Here is a 21,761-nt window from a genome sequence, read left to right on the forward strand (position 1 = left end):
GGGGGGGAGGTAGAGGGAATGTGTAGCAGGAGATCAATGCTTGAATACATTAAGATGGTTCAAATGGATGTACGATGCAGTAGTTATGTAGAGATGAAAAGGTTTGCACAGGATAGGCGAGCTTGAGAGCTGGTCTCAACAACAACAATATGTTCACAGTCACGAGTCATTTTCGTAACTAGCCATCTTAGACCTGTTTCTAGAGTGAGATTTTCACTCTACAGCGGAGTGTGCGCTGATATGAAACTTCCTGGCAGATTGTGTCGTACCGAGACTCGAACTCGGGGATTTTCCTTCCGCGTGCAAATGCTCAACTGTTTGAGCTACCCAAGCATGACTCACGATTTACTTCTGCCAGTACCTCCTCTCCTACGTTCCAAACTTAACAGAAGCTCTCCTGCGAACCTGACATAAGTAAAGCTAGGACTGGCCGTGAGTCGTGGTTGGGTAGCTCAGACGGTAGAGCACTTGCCGGCGAAAGGTAAATGTCCCGAGTTCGTGTCTCGGACCGGCACACAGTTTTAGTCTGCCTGGAAGTTTCATGTCAGACATGTGTTCAGTCTGAAGCACTTGTTGCTCTTGAACACAAACGGCTAAATTGATCGGTCGTTCGCGGCTCTGTTTATCGCAGCACGGCCTCCAAAGACACTTGTGCCAGCTCCATCTGCAGAGCATTACCGAGGTTCCTCAGATTACGAGTTTGTGGCTCAGCATGGCGCACAAGCGGACGGCAGTGTTGCCTGGTGTACTCCAAAGGGTTCAGTTCAGGTGAGCTAGCAACCTACAGAAGCACAGTAGCCACAGTTGTAGCACTGAAACCAATATCGAGTACTGCTCAACGGAGTGCGGTATGGATCTTTTAACGGAGAGAAGTCTTCAGATGTAAAAGTAACTTCAGGCGTATCCCAAGGGTGTGTTATATGATCATCACTGTACATAGCCTATTTACACTATCCAGTAAAAGTATCCGGTCACCCCCACGGAATGTAGACTTGACCAATATATGCCATGAGAGGCGGACCTGCAAATATCAGTGGAGGCGAGGAGTATTGCTTTATCAGTAAAGAACCAGAATCAGCAACTTCGAACATGAACTAGTCATTGGATGCCATCTGAATAAGAAATTCTTCAGGAACATTTCAGCCATTCTACATCTGCCAAAGTGCACTATTGGTGATGTGATTGTGAGTTTGTGGCTCAGCATGGCGCACAACCGGACCCCAGTGTTGCCTGGTGTACTCCAACGGGTTCAGTTGAGGCGAGCTAGCAACCACAGTCTAACATAACAGTCGCGACACTCACAGCTGTAAAAGTTGTTACCGTGTGACAGATGGAGCGACACTAGCGCTCCAAGTGACGAGTAAGGTGAACATCAGACGCGTCGTAAGCATAATGTTTGTTTTGCATCCATTTCCTACGTTATTTACGAAATATTTGAGTTATTTTGTTGCCTCCAAGGTTTTGGGTAATATCAGAAGGCATATATATTTCTAAAAATGATTCTAAAATAAGCGCAAGTATGGACAAAAACCATGAATCGAATGGCTAGCTACAACACATTCTTGGAGAAACACTTGTGACATTGGATAGAATTGCAGCTTACCTCGTTGATATCAAAAGAATATAAACACACAGATTCACACGTAAGAAGCACAGACATCTACCTCTACATGCAAAAGCGATCGACAGCTCATTTATCGTTCGGTAGGCCTACTGTGTTTGTTATTGTCGCCTGCTGCCACAAGTACGACCTTCATCTTTATATTATTCTAAGTGGGACAAGCACCTGCCAAATAGCGGGTGAAATATGTTGAAAACATTATAATAAGCTGACTACATTACATTTCATGCAAAACCAAATATTTGAATAATTTTCAAACAATCTGTCAGTGGAGAAGGTGTTAACAAAAAAATGTCATCACACGAAGGAAGCATGGAAAATTAAGTGACAAACAACAGAAGTGAATGAAATACATACCAAACATTACACTTTTGTAGAACACGAATAACTGCACTTAACCTAACCACTTCATCGTGACAGCAGGTCTGTGTTGACGATTCACACGAATCTGGCACTGATACATGGAGAGCTGAACTGGCTGCTTTTGGGTCATTGGACTGTTTTACAGCTTTAGATGGATTGTCGAATTTTTGTGGCAGTTTCCTCTTCATCGTCAGTTGAGGTGATTATTGGGGATGTCAAACAGTGTGGGTCCTGCGTTCCACACGAGTTTATTATTGTCTGCGTTCATGAACTGGTTTTGTTTGAAATGTAGCTTACAAAACCTAATATTATTATACGGGTAAACTGGGTCTTTTTTTCATAAAGTCTTCTCGTCTGCTACTAACTATCCGTTTTCTGCTCCTAAAACGAAACATTAATCATTAATACAGACGTAGTTTGCAAGTGAATCCTGAGGATACAGTTTAGTAACATGATGGAATATACCTCTCAGGATCCTTAGGAAACCTAAAAAAAAGACACCTGTGGTGTCTTCTTCCTGTTGTATCTGCAACTTATTGTGCTACAAACTGTCTCGCTTGTAGAAACCATTGTAGAAATCAAAATAAACGCCCACTATTCGCTTTCACGATCGCGCCGCACTAACAGTTTAGGTTACTGGCTGCTTGGCGCGCTGTTGGCGCGCGGTAGGCAACAAAATCGAGGCGAAGTGTCGCGACTGTTAATGTTAGACTGTGCTAGCAACCTACAGAGGCACAGTAGCCACAGCTGTGTCACTGAAACGAATATGGAGAACCGCTCAACGGAGTGAGGTACGGATCTCTTAATGGAAAGGAGTCTTCAGATGTAAAAGTAACTTCAGGTGTATCCCAACTATTCACTATACATAGCCTAAATACACTATCCAGTAAAAGTATCCGGTCACCCCTACGGAATGTAGACTTGACCAATAGATACCATGAGAGACAGACCTGCAGATATCAACGGAGGTGAAGAGTATTGCGTTATCAGAAAAGAAGCAGCGTCAGCAGAATCAGTCAGCCAGGAGAGCTCAGCAACTTCGAACATGGAGTAGTCACTGGATGTCATCTGAATAAGAAATTCTTCACGAACATTTCAGCCATTTTACATCTGCCCAAGTCGACTGTTGGTGATGTGATTGTTAGTTTGTGGCTCAGCATGGCACACAACCGGACCGCAGTGTTCAGGCAAGCTAGCAACCTACAGAAGCACAGTAGCCACAACTGTGTCACTGAAACCAATATGGAGTACCGCTCAACAGAGTGAGGTTCCTCTCTTCATGGAGAGGAGTCTTCAGATGTAAAAGTAACTTCAGGCGCAGGAACTTGTAACGGAACTGAAATGATGGTGGGCTGACAGTAATTTGGAGCCCGCGCGTCGGAAATGGGCGCGCTGGTGTGAGACTGCCCGGGAGTGCACCCTGATGCCATCTATTGGCGAAACTGGGAATTAGCGCTGGCTCTCAGACAATGTAGTCAAATGTATTCTTTTTCTTGGTAATTATAAGCTATTACTGTATGATTTAATGTTATAAAGCGCTAGTAGTAAATTATTATGACTGGTATGAACTCCAGGGTAATAAATACAAATATTCTTAAATACTAAATGATTTCGGTGAAAAGGTGGTAGGGGAACGCCCCCACTCTTGGTGATACGAGCGTAGCTAGAGGTAGCTGGAGACACAGGGACTGAACAATGGATTGGCCTGGGGAGTGTTGACGTGAGCGGACGTGCGTAACTGTGCTCACGCAAAAGTGATTGGGCAACAGCGAAGAGGCGAATATCGTCGCCGTTTGTGGAGTGGAACGCGACGAATGGTTGTCGAAGCCGTCTCTATGCCACTGGGGCTGAGTGTAAGAGTTCCTGCGCCCAGATTTTATGGCGGACGCGCAGTAGCTTATACGAGTGCTACAGCTCGTAGTTCCAGCCGCCATTAAGGGCACGAGGCGTGAAGAGGAAGAGCTGCGTTAGCCACATGCATATCACCACCAGCACCGACACGTCTACCCAAGGCAAGACTGCTTGAAATTGTTAAGTCGAACTTTGTATACATGTAAAAGGAGAATACCAGTTTTCTTTTGTGCAAGTGCAGAAGACAGAATATAGTAATGAGCAAAATTACGACGCATGTTGTTCCTTGTAAAGTGTAGTAACCTGAAACATAGTGTAGTGAAATCAGACTGAGGCCACCATCGCCTCTTTCATTTACAATTCTTTTGGTTGTAGAATACTTTAGCGTTTAAGAATGTAGAAAAGAGCAATGGTCACACCAGAATGAGTCGCCTATTTATAGTTACTTAAATTTTTCTGAATAACCTTTCAAGTAAAGTCAATTAACTAATTCTATAGCAATTGTCCAAGAGTAATATCCCAAAATCATTAAATAAGTTGAAGGGTAGAAGTTTGTTAACCTAAGTTGCTTAAATTGTCCTGGTGGTAACTACCAAGCCAACTCACAGAAATTGAGAGAGTATTTGCTTTGTAGAATCACCTAGAATGATCAGAAATAGTAATATTCAGAATTAAGTTTAAAATTCAACTCAAGCCGTTTCACTTTGAAACAAGCCAAAAAATTGATTTATTCTTTTGCTCCTTCAGAGCTGGCGACCGTAGTTATAAGTATTTTCAGGAGGATTCGACGGTAAGTCTGCTGCTCTCGTCGTGCTGATAGGATTATCTACTGCTGCTAGCAGTGGTGATTGGATACATAAGCTCACTACCAAGTTAAGTGGGTCAGGTAGGCAGTGTTACCGTGTGAACTGTAGGGCACTGTAGGCCGTGGATCGAACCCGTTCAATCACCACAGCTCTTTGGGAAATAGTCCGGTTAGGAGTGTACTAATCATTAGGTAAATACTGGCGAGTAACGGTCAAAAATGTATACGCAAGTGAATTTAGCAAGGTCCATGTAGCACCTAGTTAATGTGGTGTAATGGCGAGGGTAGGAGTAGAGTAAAAGTGAGCTGAGCTTGTGGCAGCTGTGCTGTCTTCAAAGATTAATAACGCCAGAATTCACTACTAACTCTTACCATCAGGGCTGAGCTATTTACAGTTAAAATACGTAGCAGTAAGCGCAAAGGCGTGACAGCTACAAGTCCGTATTGGCTTTATACATACGGAAGTAGGAAGCGGGTCATTCTGTCAGTGGAGGGGTTAAAACATCGGAGTCACTTGAGAACATACCCCATTTACTGATGGAAAGATTCGGCGGTTCGGTCGCATGTGGCGACCGTGACAGGACTTACCAAGTTTGTAGAATAATGGCTGCAATAAAAGTGTTTTATATAAACTTGTAGTTTCAAGAAAATTTTAAATTTAAAATTCTGTTGTAGACAAATATACCACAATTGGTAAGTTCAAGACGACAACCTGCAAAGCAGCAAAAGAAAGTCCAATAGTAGGAGTTAAACAAGTAATACTTGGTTTAATAAACATTTCTATTAGGCACGAAATACAGCAGCTTAAGATGGAGTCGAATAGTAACAAGCAAGACGAAAACATTACAAGGTCAGACCCAGAATTAGGGACCATAGATACTGTTGTAGGGTTGGAAAATCCTATAGATGAATCCACACCCACAAAACAGGAGGAATGGGAAGTGAAACCAAAGGTAGTGAAAAGTGAACCCAATGTATCTGTGGATGCAAGTCACAAGGGAGAGGATATGGAATTAACAAGTTTGTTAAATAGTATGATGGCGCAAATTCGAGAAGGGAATGCTAGTTTGAAAGCAGAAATGGCTAGTCATATATCCCAACTGGATGAAAACCTATCTGGTAAAATAAAAGCCAATTTAGATATTTTGAATACGCAAAGCCAACGTATCACAGAGGTAAACAAATCAGTAAATAGCATTAGGGCTGAAATAACAAATGTTCAGAGAAAAGTCACAGAAATAGAGAAAAGATTTGATACCGAAATTCAGAAAATAGAGAAATCAGTGGAACCTTTGATTAGTGAAAAATTAGAACCGATAATTGAAAGTAAATTACAGGTGATAGTACCAGTTGTAAAGAAAGAGATTGTTAAAGAAACAGCAGCTGATATTGAAACACTGCGCAATACCATGTTGAGTTTTGATGCATGTGTGCAGGAGCAGGAAAATACACTGCGTAATGAGATAAAATTGCTAAGTCAGCAAGTTCAGAATCAGACGTTTCTTAACTGTAGTGGTATCCCATTGGTAATGCAAAAATCGGAAATACTGAGTAGGGAGGAAAAATACGATCCTCAAAAGAAACAAGGTGGATGGCATCCAATGGATTTTATAAAAAATTGTGAACGTGTCTTACCAACAGACATGTCGGATAAAGAAAAAATTAATTTAGTAATAGACGCTTTAGCAGGTCATGCTAAACGTTGGGGATTGAATTTGGATATCGACAATTTGAAGTTTACAGACTTCAAAGAAAAGTTCCTTGATGAATTCTGGGGCACACAACAGAGGGATAGGTTGTGGAGAGAATTCGTTGTCGCCAGAATGCCAGAACATGGGCGTGGGCTCATGAAAGAATACTGTGAAGGATGGTTCAAGCGTTTGGAGTATCTTAAAGATCGTAGATCAGAATCGGAGATAGTGTGGGAGTTGTGGAGAAAGCTACCTGACGATTCAAAGCGTTATGTAGGAGGCACTCATCGAACATTCGATGAATTTTTAGAAAAAATTGAGAATGAAGATAGGTGGCGGGAAACTAGAGAGTTTCGAGGTTTCAGAAATCAGAATGGAATAGTAAAAGGTGGTAGGAATGAACCGCAAATTAACATGATGAGAGGAAGAGGTCGAGGAGGTAACTCTCAGCGAGGGAGAGGACACTATCAGGGAAACGGGATGCATTATCAAAATCAGGAAAACTAAATACCGCGCAGGTCAAGGGCCTAACGCGCGCGGAAAGAAAGAAATGGCCCAAATATAGAGAAGATCGGAGTAGTCAGTACTATAGTAGGATAGTGCGTCGTTCGCCTGAAGAGCAGTTACATAAACGAAACTTTGCGAAGTATAATGCAGGGATACAAACAGAGGAGAGAGAGCAGAGAGGAATTATTAAGGGAAATGAAGTAGAAAAAGAATATCGGTCGGATGTGAAGGCTCACGTGAATGAAATAAGTACAATTCGAGGTCAGAGTGACGAATTGATGAAGGAAGAGTCAGAGAAGGCGTTGTTTGTCGGTAGGGATGGCAACTGTGCAGAGAGGCAGGGGCAAGGTAGGAGTGATGTGACTTATGGTAAAAGGTTCGTACGAATAGTCGACGAATCGCATCGAGAAGTAATTAAAGAGGAAAGGGTGGATAAGAAAAAGGGGCATAGTGCAGAGACGCATGCCGATTCAGAAATTACCTCGTATGCAGAATATGTACATCAGCTCAAAAGCCAGCCAGCACAATTAGAAAGATCTTCCACTCAAGTGATTAATTTGGACCCGAATATGACAGTGTTAGAGAGCCATACCGATTATGATGTGTACCTAGTGACAGCAAGAGTACATGACTGTGATGAAGATTCTTTTAAAGAAATTGGAGAAAGTGTATCTAACCAAGAGAAAGAGTGTTGTGATCCCTGTAGTACTGAAGCAAATGAGTTGAGTGAGACTGGAATTCCATTAGTAGGGGAAAATAATGAAAGTAAGAGTGGCGAATGTACTATCCAACAAAGGGAAAGTAGAGAAAGGGATTATAATTTGCGAGAATTATTTGAATCCGAAGAAGGTCATATTTCTATGGAGGAGGAATTATCGTCAGAATCATCAGAAAGCATCCAGGGAGAAAAAGAAGTAGAGGAAGTTTCCGACTCTGCAACCGAGAGTTCAGGCATGACAGATTCGAATGAGAACGAGATGGCATTAAAGAGCCTAGACGAAGGACTATTGGAAAAAGTGGTGAAAGAATTTAGGATGAAAAGGAGAAAGAAACCTCCAGATGGAATAGTCAGTATAAAAACCGGAAAAATAATATGGCAAGACTTGGCGGTGGAAAAGGATTTATTATGGGAAGATAAAGAAAGTATGAAAGAGGACAATAGGATGCAAACAATCCTACCCATTAATATATGTGGATACGATTTATATGTATTGTTGGATACGGGTGCTCAAATAAGTGCTATTTCGCACGCATTTTTTGAGATGATCAAAGAGCAACGAGGAGTAGTCATGATGCCAGTAACAGGTGTTAAAGTGATAGGGGCGACAGGGAAATGTAGTAAACCTGTTAAACATCAAGTGATGATGGAATTTAAGATAAAAAACAAGCTATTTTCGAATGCATTTTTAGTAGTTCCAGAGCTCAGTGCCGAGATCATTTTAGGCATTGACTGGTTAATAAAACAGAAAGTAATTATAGATTGTGACAAAGGGATAATAGTTTGTAAAGTTGATAGTGCGGTATTAGAAATACCATTTGAATCATCTAGAGTAATGGAAGAGAACCAGCTGAGATGGGTAGAATTTATAGATGATCATAATTCAGGAATAGGTCAAAAATTTGATTGGTTTCTCGTGAGGCAGATAGTTGAAGATGGAAATAAGGAGACACTCCTTCGAAATGTAGTGGATAAAACGGAAGGACTATCTGATGCCAAAGGGGGGATCTATGGCAAATTCTGAAAGAAAATCAGGAGGTATTTTCGGACAAACCGGGACGAGTGATAAATTATGAGTACTGCATGGAGGTAGAGGAGCATGAACCTTTCTTTAAACCACCATATAATGTACCCTTGTCTAAGAAAGAAGCAGTTCAAAAAGAAATAGATAAAATGGTTTCATGTGGGGTCATTGAACGGAGTTCTAGCCCATATAATAACCCACTAGTGATAGTAGGTAAGAAGGATGGGAGTGTACGAATAGTGATAGATGCTCGTACTCTGAATAAAGTAGTGAAGAGGGAGTTGGATCGTCCAGAGAACATAGATAATTTATTGCAGAAGTTTAATGGTGTAAAGTACATGACTAGTTTAGACCTAACTGCAGGATACTGGCAAATCCCATTAAGTGAGGAGTCTAGGAAGTACACGGCATTTTTATTCAATGGCAAATGCTACCATTTCACCGTGGTACCATTTGGCCTAAATACTTCCGTTTCAGTGTTCATTCGGGCTTTAGACAAAATTTTAGGGAATGAACTTAGTTCGCTAATCACGGTTTATGTAGATGATCTGTTAATTGCTACAAGGACATGGGAAGAGCACGTGGAGATATGTGACAGGGTGTTCAAAGCTTTAATTAAAGGAGGAATGACCCTGAACCTGAAAAAATGCGAGTTTGTGAAGAAAGAAATAAAGTTTTTAGGTCACATAGTAACACCAGAGGGAATTGAAAAGGATCCCGATAAAGTCAAAGCAATAAGAAATTGTCCGGCTCCCAAGAATAAAAAACAACTAAAGTCGTTTATAGGACTTTGTTCCTTTTATCGTAAGTATGTGGATGATCAGGTGTTCAATAGCCCACATCTGAACAACCTACTTAAGAAGAACAGTGTGTATATGTGGACTGAGGAATGTGAAACAGCATTCAACCAGCTAAAAGACAATTTGGCTAAAAACATAAAGTTATGGCACCCTGACCTGTGTGAACCATTCCACATGGCAACAGATAGTTCAGATTATGGATTGGGAGTATCCATATTTCAGGAGGTAATGATAGATGGGGAAAAAACTCATAGACAAATAGCATTTGCGAGTAGAACCATGTCTAAGTACGAAAGAAACTATACGGTTTCAGAGAAGGAGGCTTTAGCTATAGTATGGGGTTTTAGGAAATTTCAACTTTTCTTATGGGGGCATAAGACTGTGGTCCATACAGACCACAAAGCTTTAATATTTTTGAAGGACTGCAGATTGTTACATAACAGGTTGACCAGATGGGCGCTGTTTTTACAACAATTTGATATAGAGATCAAGTATGTTAAAGGGAAAGAACATGCAGTACCGGATGCTTTGTCGAGATTACCGGAAGGATGTGAGGCACTAGAAAGTGTAAAGAATAGGGAAGATGTTTTTGAGGTGAATTACTTCAAAAAAGCGGAAGGGAGAGAAAAAATTAGGGAAATATGTCGGAATATGCGAAGATATCAAAGTGATGATGATGCACTCAAGTCGGTAAAGGTCAAGTTTGACAATCCGGACGCAACTAACATAAGGGCTTCATATAAAATACATAAAGGTGTACTGTATCTTCAAAGATTAAATAATCCAGGGAAGTGGAGAGTATGTTGGCCGGAACAACACACTGAAGTGCTGATAGATTATGTTCACTTGGCATATGGCCATTGTGGTGCACGGAAGTGTACCGATAAGTTAGATGAATGCATTACCTTTAACAACATGGCACGAAGGGTAGCACAGAGGATAAGATCTTGTGATCTATGCCAAAAGGCGAAAGTAACAAATGCAACTAATCAAGGGCCCATGCAATCAATAAGACCTGATGAAGTATTAGAAATAGTAGCAGTAGATATCTTTGGACCATTACCAAAAACCATGGGGGGTTTTGTGTACATATTTGTAGCAGTTGAACTTTTCTCAAAGTATATAAAGCTATATCCATTGAGAAAAGCTACTGCCAGAGCTGTGTATGATAAAATGGTGTGTGATTATTTTGTGAAAGTAGGGAAGCCAAAGAAAATACTATCAGATAATGGTGTTCAGTTTTGCTCAAAAATGTGGAAGGATGGGATAACTGAGAAACAGGTAGAAGTGGTCCATATCTCAGCTTATCACCCATCAAGCAATCCGGCAGAAAGATATATGCGTGAGATAGGTCGGTTATTTAGGACGTACTGCCATAGTAACCACAAGAAGTGGGGCATGTATGTGAGTGAATTCGAAGAAATCATGAATTCATTAACAAACGAGAGCACTGGATTTACTCCAGAAGAAATCCTGAAAAAGACGAGAAGTAAAAGTCTAGTAGAAGACCTACTAGAATTTCCAGATAGAGTTGAATTAGATTATGATAGTAAAAAGAACTTAGTAAAAGACAAGATGAGAAAACAAGCAGATGCGAGAATTCGTCGTCATGACGAAAAAGTAAGGAATCCTAAATTCAAAATAGGTGATCTCGTTCTTGTAAAAACACATGAAAAGTCAAGTGAAATTAATAACGAGATCAGCAAATTTAAATATATATATAATGGACCATTTAAAATAGTGTCCATACCCAATGTGAACGCTTATTATTTAGAGTACCCATTAACAGGCAAACGCCTGGGAGTAAGAAACATAGTGGATCTCAAAAGGTATGAACCACGAATTCTACCAGATTGAAATTAAATATATAAATAAATATTAAAGTAAACCAATATGTAAATAGTTTTGTTTCTTTTGTTCTATGTGAAAGGTAAATGTTCACTAAAATATGTTGCAGTATTCTAATGAAACTTCTAGTTTAAGTAGAGACTAAACAGACTGGGAAAGACTGAGCTTCTAAGAAAGCCTTAATAGATGTGTAAATAAGTGTTGTGGAAGAGGTAGAAAAGTGAGGAGGTAAAGTGAAAAGGACGGGCTATAAAGTAATAGGCGCTTAACGTGTGTTTTACTTGCCTGAGATAAAAGAAGTGTATTTAAAATTTTTGTAAAAAAGATGTTTAAAGTGTACTGTGTTTAGATGTAAGAAAATTGTAAAGAATGTATGTAAATCATTTATGTAATGTTTAGCAGGAAAGATAGAAAGAATTGGTGTTTAATTTTAAATAAGTAATATAAGTACCGAGGTGTATCAGTAAGAAAGGGAAAACCCTTGGTAAAAAGCTTAACAAAAATTTCAGATTCATTATAGGAGAGACTTCTTATTGAATTATCACGGTTAGATACTCCAATAAGAAGTGGGGCATGTGTAACGGAACTGAAATGATGGTGGGCTGACAGTAATTTGGAGCCCGCGCGTCGGAAATGGGCGCGCTGGTGTGAGACTGCCCGGGAGTGCACCCTGATGCCATCTATTGGCGAAACTGGGAATTAGCGCTGGCTCTCAGACAATGTAGTCAAATGTATTCTTTTTCTTGGTAATTATAAGCTATTACTGTATGATTTAATGTTATAAAGCGCTAGTAGTAAATTATTATGACTGGTATGAACTCCAGGGTAATAAATACAAATATTCTTAAATACTAAATGATTTCGGTGAAAAGGTGGTAGGGGAACGCCCCCACTCTTGGTGATACGAGCGTAGCTAGAGGTAGCTGGAGACACAGGGACTGAACAATGGATTGGCCTGGGGAGTGTTGACGTGAGCGGACGTGCGTAACTGTGCTCACGCAAAAGTGATTGGGCAACAGCGAAGAGGCGAATATCGTCGCCGTTTGTGGAGTGGAACGCGACGAATGGTTGTCGAAGCCGTCTCTATGCCACTGGGGCTGAGTGTAAGAGTTCCTGCGCCCAGATTTTATGGCGGACGCGCAGTAGCTTATACGAGTGCTACAGCTCGTAGTTCCAGCCGCCATTAAGGGCACGAGGCGTGAAGAGGAAGAGCTGCGTTAGCCACATGCATATCACCACCAGCACCGACACGTCTACCCAAGGCAAGACTGCTTGAAATTGTTAAGTCGAACTTTGTATACATGTAAAAGGAGAATACCAGTTTTCTTTTGTGCAAGTGCAGAAGACAGAATATAGTAATGAGCAAAATTACGACGCATGTTGTTCCTTGTAAAGTGTAGTAACCTGAAACATAGTGTAGTGAAATCAGACTGAGGCCACCATCGCCTCTTTCATTTACAATTCTTTTGGTTGTAGAATACTTTAGCGTTTAAGAATGTAGAAAAGAGCAATGGTCACACCAGAATGAGTCGCCTATTTATAGTTACTTAAATTTTTCTGAATAACCTTTCAAGTAAAGTCAATTAACTAATTCTATAGCAATTGTCCAAGAGTAATATCCCAAAATCATTAAATAAGTTGAAGGGTAGAAGTTTGTTAACCTAAGTTGCTTAAATTGTCCTGGTGGTAACTACCAAGCCAACTCACAGAAATTGAGAGAGTATTTGCTTTGTAGAATCACCTAGAATGATCAGAAATAGTAATATTCAGAATTAAGTTTAAAATTCAACTCAAGCCGTTTCACTTTGAAACAAGCCAAAAAATTGATTTATTCTTTTGCTCCTTCAGAGCTGGCGACCGTAGTTATAAGTATTTTCAGGAGGATTCGACGGTAAGTCTGCTGCTCTCGTCGTGCTGATAGGATTATCTACTGCTGCTAGCAGTGGTGATTGGATACATAAGCTCACTACCAAGTTAAGTGGGTCAGGTAGGCAGTGTTACCGTGTGAACTGTAGGGCACTGTAGGCCGTGGATCGAACCCGTTCAATCACCACAGCTCTTTGGGAAATAGTCCGGTTAGGAGTGTACTAATCATTAGGTAAATACTGGCGAGTAACGGTCAAAAATGTATACGCAAGTGAATTTAGCAAGGTCCATGTAGCACCTAGTTAATGTGGTGTAATGGCGAGGGTAGGAGTAGAGTAAAAGTGAGCTGAGCTTGTGGCAGCTGTGCTGTCTTCAAAGATTAATAACGCCAGAATTCACTACTAACTCTTACCATCAGGGCTGAGCTATTTACAGTTAAAATACGTAGCAGTAAGCGCAAAGGCGTGACAGCTACAAGTCCGTATTGGCTTTATACATACGGAAGTAGGAAGCGGGTCATTCTGTCAGTGGAGGGGTTAAAACATCGGAGTCACTTGAGAACATACCCCATTTACTGATGGAAAGATTCGGCGGTTCGGTCGCAAACTATCATGGCTAAACCAAGACTAGGCAGATCTCATACGCTGATGGACAGGAACCATCAAGCATTGCGGAGGGTGGCCATATAAAAATATCATGAAATTAGCGGAAGGTACCATTCTTGAATTCCAAAGTGCTTCCAGCAGACCAGTCAGCACAATGACTGTGTGTAGGGAATTAAAAAGAGTAGGGCACAATGAGCGAGAAGCTCCTCATAAGCGACACATTTCTCCAGTCAGTGCTAAGCAACACTTATGGTGGTGTAAAGAGTGGCTGGCGCCACTGGACACTGGCTGACTGGAAACGACTGTTTTGGAGTGATGAATCACGCTATACCCTGTGGCAATCCGAAGGAAGAGTTTGGATTTGGTAGATGCCTGGAGAACGCTAGCTAACATCAAGTACAGTGCCAAAAATGAAGTATGCAGGAGGTGATTTACGCTATGGGGTGTTTTTCATGGTTTGAGTGTAGTCCCCATATTACGCTTAAGAAAATACTAAATGGGTAAGGATATGAACACATTTTACAGCGTTGTGTACTGTGTACAGTGGAGGGACAGTTTCGAGACGATGATTGCTTGTTCCAGCATGACAATGCACTGTGTCATAAAGCATCATCTACGAGGCAATGATCTATGGAGAATAACATTTCTGAAATACTGTGGCCCACCCAGAGTTTCAAACCCAATGGAACACCAATGACATGAGTTAGAATATTCACTTACCTCAAGATCTCAGTATCCAACGTCACTACCTTCTCTGGTTTCGGCTCTTGAGGAATAACGGGCTGCCATTCCTGTACAGCCATTCAGACCCCTCATTGCAAGTGTCCCGAGCAAAGTTCAAGCCGTCATAAAGACGAAGGGTGGATCGACCTCGTATTATTGTCCGGATACTTTTGATCAGATAGTGTATACTTTAACCGCGGCGGCACGCAGTCAACAAATTTAGCCGTTACGGAAATGCTTCCGGCCTTAGCCCCAAAGTCAATTATCATGCCCCTTTGAACGTCACTCCGTTTCCCCGTTACGACAACGACTGCACTGTTTCCCGCGTTCCCCCGACAAACTTTATACACCGTCCATTGCTAGTGCTGCCACTTCCTGTCTGTGAGTAGTTATCGCACGTTGACGTCGAACATAGGCGGTAGTCACATTAATGTGACTGGATCGTGTACTATTATTGTTGTTGAAAATTTTTGTTCAGATATTTCTCTTCCCATAGGCAACTCTTTAGCTGATATCATGCAAATCCACTTTTCAACCCATTGTGGGACTGAGATGAGCTAGGTATGGGGTTAGGATTACTGTTATTGAGTAAAACCTTCTCTATAATCACCTATTCATTTTCGCTAATGCTATTATTATAGTTATTATTTATTTATTTACGCTGTTTAGACCCATATAAGATCACATAAACCAAATTATGACCTGTGGCTGTTATTTTTCTTGTTCTTCCAGAATTATTTCACCATCTCGCTATGCTTAGTTCGACGTTCGTCTGACCACTTTCCCCTAGTTACCTTGGGTTTGTCTTCCGATGAAATTTCGCAGCTGTAGACCGTATGTCTGAACACGTTTCGATCTTTGATGTCTATCGGTGGGATTTTGGCATTTTTTAGATCAATTTGTACCTGTTTTATCCAGACTGTTGTCTTTTTCAGTTTCTGTAAGTACGTCAAAATTTTTTTCATTAGTCGGTTGTCATCTACTCTCATGATGTGTCCATAGAATTTCAGTCGTCGTTTGCGGAAATCGGTTTCGATGCTGGAATATTTTTCTGTGACTGCGTGCGATTGTAGACGGTATCCTTCGTCTTTGAGTTTTGGACCTGGGATTTTTCAGATGACTTTTCTTTCAGCCTTTTTGATATTTTCGAGGTCTCCTTTGTAATTAAGGTTTAGAGTCTCGTTGGCGTAGAGTGTTTCATGTATGATAACAGTCATGTAGTGTCGAACTTTTGTGATGATGTTTATGCAATTTTTATTGTAGATGCTCTCGACTTTCCCACATGCTTTCCGGATTTTGAGTTCTCGTGGTTTTTTTTTTTTTTTTTTTTTTTTTTTTTTTTGTACTAGTGTTTCTGTACCTGTAGGCTCAATAATTTCCCCTAAGTACTTGAAGTGGTTAACCTTGTTTACTGTGCCACATTTTGTGATTAAATTTTGTGTTTTGATGTGTCTTTTAGTCATGAATTCGGTTTTAGAAAAAGAAATTTGCAATCTAACTTTCTCATCAAATGCTTTGAGGACTTCAATCTGATGGATTGCTGTTTGTTCATCACCAGAAAGGATCGTGAGGTCATCAGCTAAGGCTAGGCATGTGACGTCGATGTTATCCTTTTCTTTTCCTAGCCTGATAGGTCTCCAGACGTTTCGATTTTTCAGTTCTTGTTCCCATTCTCTGATGACTTTGGTTTAAACGATGTTGAAAAGTAGTGGGGCGAGGCCATCGTCCTGCCGCACGCCAGTCTTGACGGAAAAAGATTGTGAGATTTCTCCGCTGAATTTGACTTTGGAAGTTGTGTCTGTTAGGGTTTGTTGGATGAGCCGTATTATACTTACGAGAGCGATAGTTATTATTCATCTTTCCCTCCTGAAACCTTCCCTTTCCTTTATTCACATTTACCCAGTTACTACCTTCGTTTCTCTTTTATCTGTAGAGTTCTTTAAATTATCCAACTAATGTAATTTATAAAACTTGGGCCTGTGACCACTTTTCATTTGTTAATCGTTGATGTTCCTTATCTTATAGCCTTGTAATTAAAACCCCACTGAAACGTAACTCACTAACTGGATCACTTAAATACAAAGCTTGATTGAGATGATATTCCATAAAATTCCTATAGCCACCCCAACTATAATTGTATCTCTGAGGGCCAAATAATTCAAGTCCCAATTTCCTCTGAACGTTCCCGCACCAGTACTTGAAAATGAAAACTCTTGCAAAACCTTCTAAATTGCAAATCAATTTGTATTAAGCATAACCCACTGGGATTCATTCTAGGTGACCATTCATGAATCTAGTATTTCCTTTACTTTACCGTGACGTGGGTGAATGCCCTTGAAAAGATTTTAAGAAAATGTCTGAATGGATAACACTAGTCGGCTTAAACCTGGGAAAGTGATACACAGCATTTTTAAATTCCTAATCTCAGTTCTTCCGCCCAATCAGTTTCATTGTCGCTATGAACACTTTTTACATCACTGACAGGACATGAAATTTCTGGCCTGTGGACGACTATTGAATTTATATCATTGCAGTCATTATTATTACTTTCCTGCTTACTAAATGGAATGGAAGCTACAACTCTGCAACCGCTTAAGTTGGTTTCCGGTCCAAAATTGCGACCTTTACTGTAAAAACTAGCTTCCTTCACTGGCATACTGGTCTCCTTTACGGAGACCACACGTTCTGGAGCCTTCTCTAACTTTGAATTAACATTGCCTATATTTTTGATCTGTTCCTGTACTTGTTTACTACCTTCGTCTACCTGCAAAAAATCTTTTCTTTCGCTCCTTCCTATGTGTCTTAATATTTTTGTCTAATTTATTGCATTTTTCATCTATCTGCTGTGTAACATTTTAACAATAATGCTATGGCCACATCCTGGGATTATTTTAATTCAACAGCTTCTCCAGGAAGTGAATTTACATGTTGTACTTCCTCTTCTAAAACTACTATCTTATTATTAAATATGACATATTGTCTTTAAACGCTTTCTTAAACTCATGTCCCTCTCTTTTTGTCTCCTCCTGTCTTTGTTTTAAGTCTTGTTACCTTGCAATTAGCTGTTGTAACATTTGCTTTAAACTTGCAGCCGCTTTCATTCTGGATTACTGAAAACCACTCTTATTTGTCGATTCATCACCCAAAGCCTTTGTTCTTTGTATTTGTTTTACAGGTCTCACAACCACAAACAGCTAAACCAAAATCCACTGTTACCTACTATCAATTACCAATCTCTAACAAACACAGAAGTTTCTACTATGTCAATATTTCAATCTTCACTGTTTAGCTGCCTTGGACAATACTAATTTTTTTACTTTTGCTTTTAGCCATTTGAAGTGTCAACTGCACCACTGATGCATAACCTTGCAGTTGTGACAACTCGACGTCTCAACAGCTCGTGATAAAATACTCTTGTATGGCCGATCAGGAACTTAGTTCACTGACCACCGCACCACCTCAATCTGTTTCTTCTCCTTATCTCTGTACAACTACAAATAACCACTTTTAATTCTTGTTCGAAGATTTTGATTAAAGCAACGTACAATAATAATTAACCTTTTCTATACTTGCATAAAAGCCACTTAAATATGACAATAATTATCATACACTTATTGATAGCACAAGCAAACTCTGTTAGGGATGATATATTGTTTTGTGATTCCTATTTCTCTTTGCTTCTCTTGCTGTACGCAAAAGAACCAGTGAGTCTTACGGACAATGAAATAAACATAAAAACCTCTGATCTATGGAATACATATACAAATGCTTGGGTTTTTCTGTTAGGAGTGTTTTATGTTACAACCGACCAGAAAACAATGTTACTACTTCTCAATAATTCATAAATTGAAGCACTACAAAAATACTGGGATTCTTTTATCTATCTCAAGTTGTCTTCAGGACATATTGATATCTTTTGCATTTTAACTGATAACTATAAAAAATCAAAATTGTTCTACTTCACCTGATCGTAGATCCAGGATCGACAGAAACACTTGGATCTTCAGAAACACTTCTTTTCGTTATTTTCAAATTAATAAAGTTATTGATTAAGTTTATGCTCTTCTGTAAGTTATGGAGAAAATTCCTGCTCCCACTTATCACTATTCTTTTGTCATTTAAATTTTAGCAAGAAACCAGAGATGTTATTTCTTTCAGAGGCAATTCTATCTATATCAAGTTCCGCTCAATAATCAACTGTGTTAATTTTTAAGATAATTTATTTTCTCTTATAAAATATGATTTTCTTAAATAATGATTTTTCGTAGCAAATATGACTGTTTATTTAAATTTTTGCAGTGAACTTGAGTAAAATTATCCTTCTTAGAACTCTCTTTTGTTAAATACTGCAGATTCTTTCGTTGCTTTAACTAGGAAAACAATTTTATTTTGTATTCTTCATTTAAGTTACTTTTGTTACGTTTAATTTATAGAAAATCTACTTTCTGGGATAAATAGAAAATAGCTTTTTTTATTCTGTAATTCAAATTTCTTTTTATCGTCTGTCTGTAGTGCTTACACCTGCTGTTCTTGAGTACCTCAGTACTCCCATTTTGTATTAATGTTGACTTGCCTGGAGGAAAAATATCAGTTGGCACTATTACTTTTACCCTGTTCTTTAACACATAGACACAAAATAAACTCATCCAATTTATGTTGGCATCTAACTACTCAGAAATTTCCCAAATAACTAGTTGCAAAATGTAGTGGCTACTCAAAGCAGACTATTCTTTAGCAGGTAAATAATACTGTTCCTTGTTTCCTATAGTTCCTAAAGCATCTGCTTCCAAATGGGGTATTAGTAAGTAAAAGCTACTATGTGGGTTCCAAAATTGTACACAGCTTTTGACATCTAGAACTCTCTGGAAACCATTTGTCATAGCATCCATTTCACTTCACAAATGCCATGTTGTGTACTTCATCACTCTAATCACATACAATCACAGTACCAACAGGGGAAAAAAATCATCATTCTCAACAGATACAGCGCTGTCAATAGATCAGCTACGAATTTCAAATGACAATAGATACAATTACCAATCGTACAACTTTACTTCAAATGTATCTCAAAACTCATTTGACATGTAATTCATCTCACAATCAACTAATAATCAATATCTCTTCCCCCACATAGAACTCCGTTGGATGTACAAAATCTTCATTGGCGGAACACAGCAAGATGTTCCCAGTCTATTCCAGGGATGTGAATTTCTGATACCAGTTGGATTACCACACTCTACCGACCAACACTAATATCAGCTCGTAACTTGAAGATAAACTGATTGAAGAAAACAATTTTGATACTCAATACAACCATAAAAAAAAACGAAAGAACAGCGTTATTTGCACTTTTTAACAACATTCGATTGTATTTTATGGTAGTCTCTATGTGCAGCTTTGGTGGCGTGGGCGTTCTTTAACTTCCACGGTGCATACTTCAGCATTTTTCAGTTCAGATAAGTGGAGAGCTTTTTCCTCTCTTGTAAAGTTCTTTAATATTACACCAATAATCTGCAGATTAATTTACAACATATAAAAATTACAATGCACATAATTGAAACAATAAAGATTTTAATTAATATTCTGCTTAACTGTATAATTTCTGTATGTATAGTCGTAAGGCGCCTTACTTACGTGACGCAAAGTTTTCATTTTGGCCCATCACACTGCATAATTTGCTCCTTTCTGTGCATGAGTAAGATGTACACTCCTGGAAATGGAAAAAAGAACACATTGACACCGGTGTGTCAGACCCACCATACTTGCTCCGGACACTGCGAGAGGGCTGTACAAGCAATGATCACACGCACGGCACAGCGGACACACCAGGAACCGCGGTGTTGGCCGTCGAATGGCGCTAGCTGCGCAGCATTTGTGCACCGCCGCCGTCAGTGTCAGCCAGTTTGCCGTGGCATACGGAGCTCCATCGCAGTCTTTAACACCGGTAGCATGCCGCGACAGCGTGGACGTGAACCGTATGTGCAGTTGACGGACTTTGAGCGAGGGCGTATAGTGGGCATGCGGGAGGCCGGGTGGACGTACCGCCGAATTGCTCAACACGTGGGGCGTGAGGTCTCCACAGTACATCGATGTTGTCGCCAGTGGTCGGCGGAAGGTGCACGTGCCCGTCGACCTGGGACCGGACCGCAGCGACGCACGGATGCACGCCAAGACCGTAGGATCCTACGCAGTGCCGTAGGGGACCGCACCGCCACTTCCCAGCAAATTAGGGACACTGTTGCTCCTGGGGTATCGGCGAGGACCATTCGCAACCGTCTCCATGAAGCTGGGCTACGGTCCCGCACACCGTTAGGCCGTCTTCCGCTCACGCCCCAACATCGTGCAGCCCGCCTACAGTGGTGTCGCGACAGGCGTGAATGGAGGGACGAATGGAGACGTGTCGTCTTCAGCGATGAGAGTCGCTTCTGCCTTGGTGCCAATGATGGTCGTATGCGTGTTTGGCGCCGTGCAGGTGAGCGCCACAATCAGGACTGCATGCGACCGAGGCACACAGGGCCAACACCCGGCATCATGGTGTGGGGAGCGATCTCCTACACTGGCCGTACACCACTGGTGATCGTCGAGGGGACACTGAATAGTGCACGGTACATCCAAACCGTCATCGAACCCATCATTCTACCATTCCTAGACCGGCAAGGGAACTTGCTGTTCCAACAGGACAATGCACGTCCGCATGTATCCCGTGCCACCCAACGTGCTCTAGAAGGTGTAAGTCAACTACCCTGGCCAGCAAGATCTCCGGATCTGTCCCCAATTGAGCATGTTTGGGGCTGGATGAAGCGCCGTCTCACGCGGTCTGCACGTCCAGCACGAACGCTGGTCCAACTGAGGCGCCAGGTGGAAATAGCATGGCAAACCGTTCCACAGGACTACATCCAGCATCTCTACGATCGTCTCCATGGGAGAATAGCAGCCTGCATTGCTGCGAAAGGTGGATATACGCTGTACTAGTGCCGACATTGTGCATGCTCTGTTGCCTGTGTCTATGTGCCTGTGGTTCTGTCAGTGTGATCATGTGATGTATCTGATCCCAGGAATGTGTCAATAAAGTTTCCCCTTCCTGGGACAATGAATTCACGGTGTTCTTATTTCAATTTCCAGGAGTGTAGTTTTGGATAGTGTATTTAGTTGTGGATAGTAGAGGTTATTTTTGTCCTTACCATTATGTTTATGAATACACTATTATTTTCTCATTTTGCTTGATTATTTACAAGAAACTTCATAAGACAATAAATGTAGTGTGAGGCTGTTGCCGGTTTGCAAAATATTCTAAACAGTTGCCTGAATGAAGTTTAGGATAGACACCAGATATAACCTT

The 21,761-nt window shown here is 40.7% G+C and overlaps 1 protein-coding gene across 1 annotated transcript; it reads left to right on the plus strand.

Moving 5' to 3' along the window:
• Positions 1 to 712: 712 nt before the first annotated feature.
• Positions 713 to 17,826, plus strand: LOC126456618 (uncharacterized). The gene is made up of 4 exons (XM_050092362.1): positions 713 to 768; positions 5,428 to 6,166; positions 6,850 to 7,905; positions 17,752 to 17,826. The coding sequence occupies exons 1-4, from the start codon at positions 713 to 715 to the stop codon at positions 17,824 to 17,826; spliced, it is 1,926 nt and encodes a 641-aa protein (XP_049948319.1).
• The last annotated feature ends 3,935 nt before the right edge of the window (positions 17,827 to 21,761 follow it).

This window comes from Schistocerca serialis, chromosome 2, assembly GCF_023864345.2.
Source record: "Schistocerca serialis cubense isolate TAMUIC-IGC-003099 chromosome 2, iqSchSeri2.2, whole genome shotgun sequence".
In the NCBI taxonomy this organism is placed as follows: domain Eukaryota; kingdom Metazoa; phylum Arthropoda; class Insecta; order Orthoptera; family Acrididae; genus Schistocerca; species Schistocerca serialis.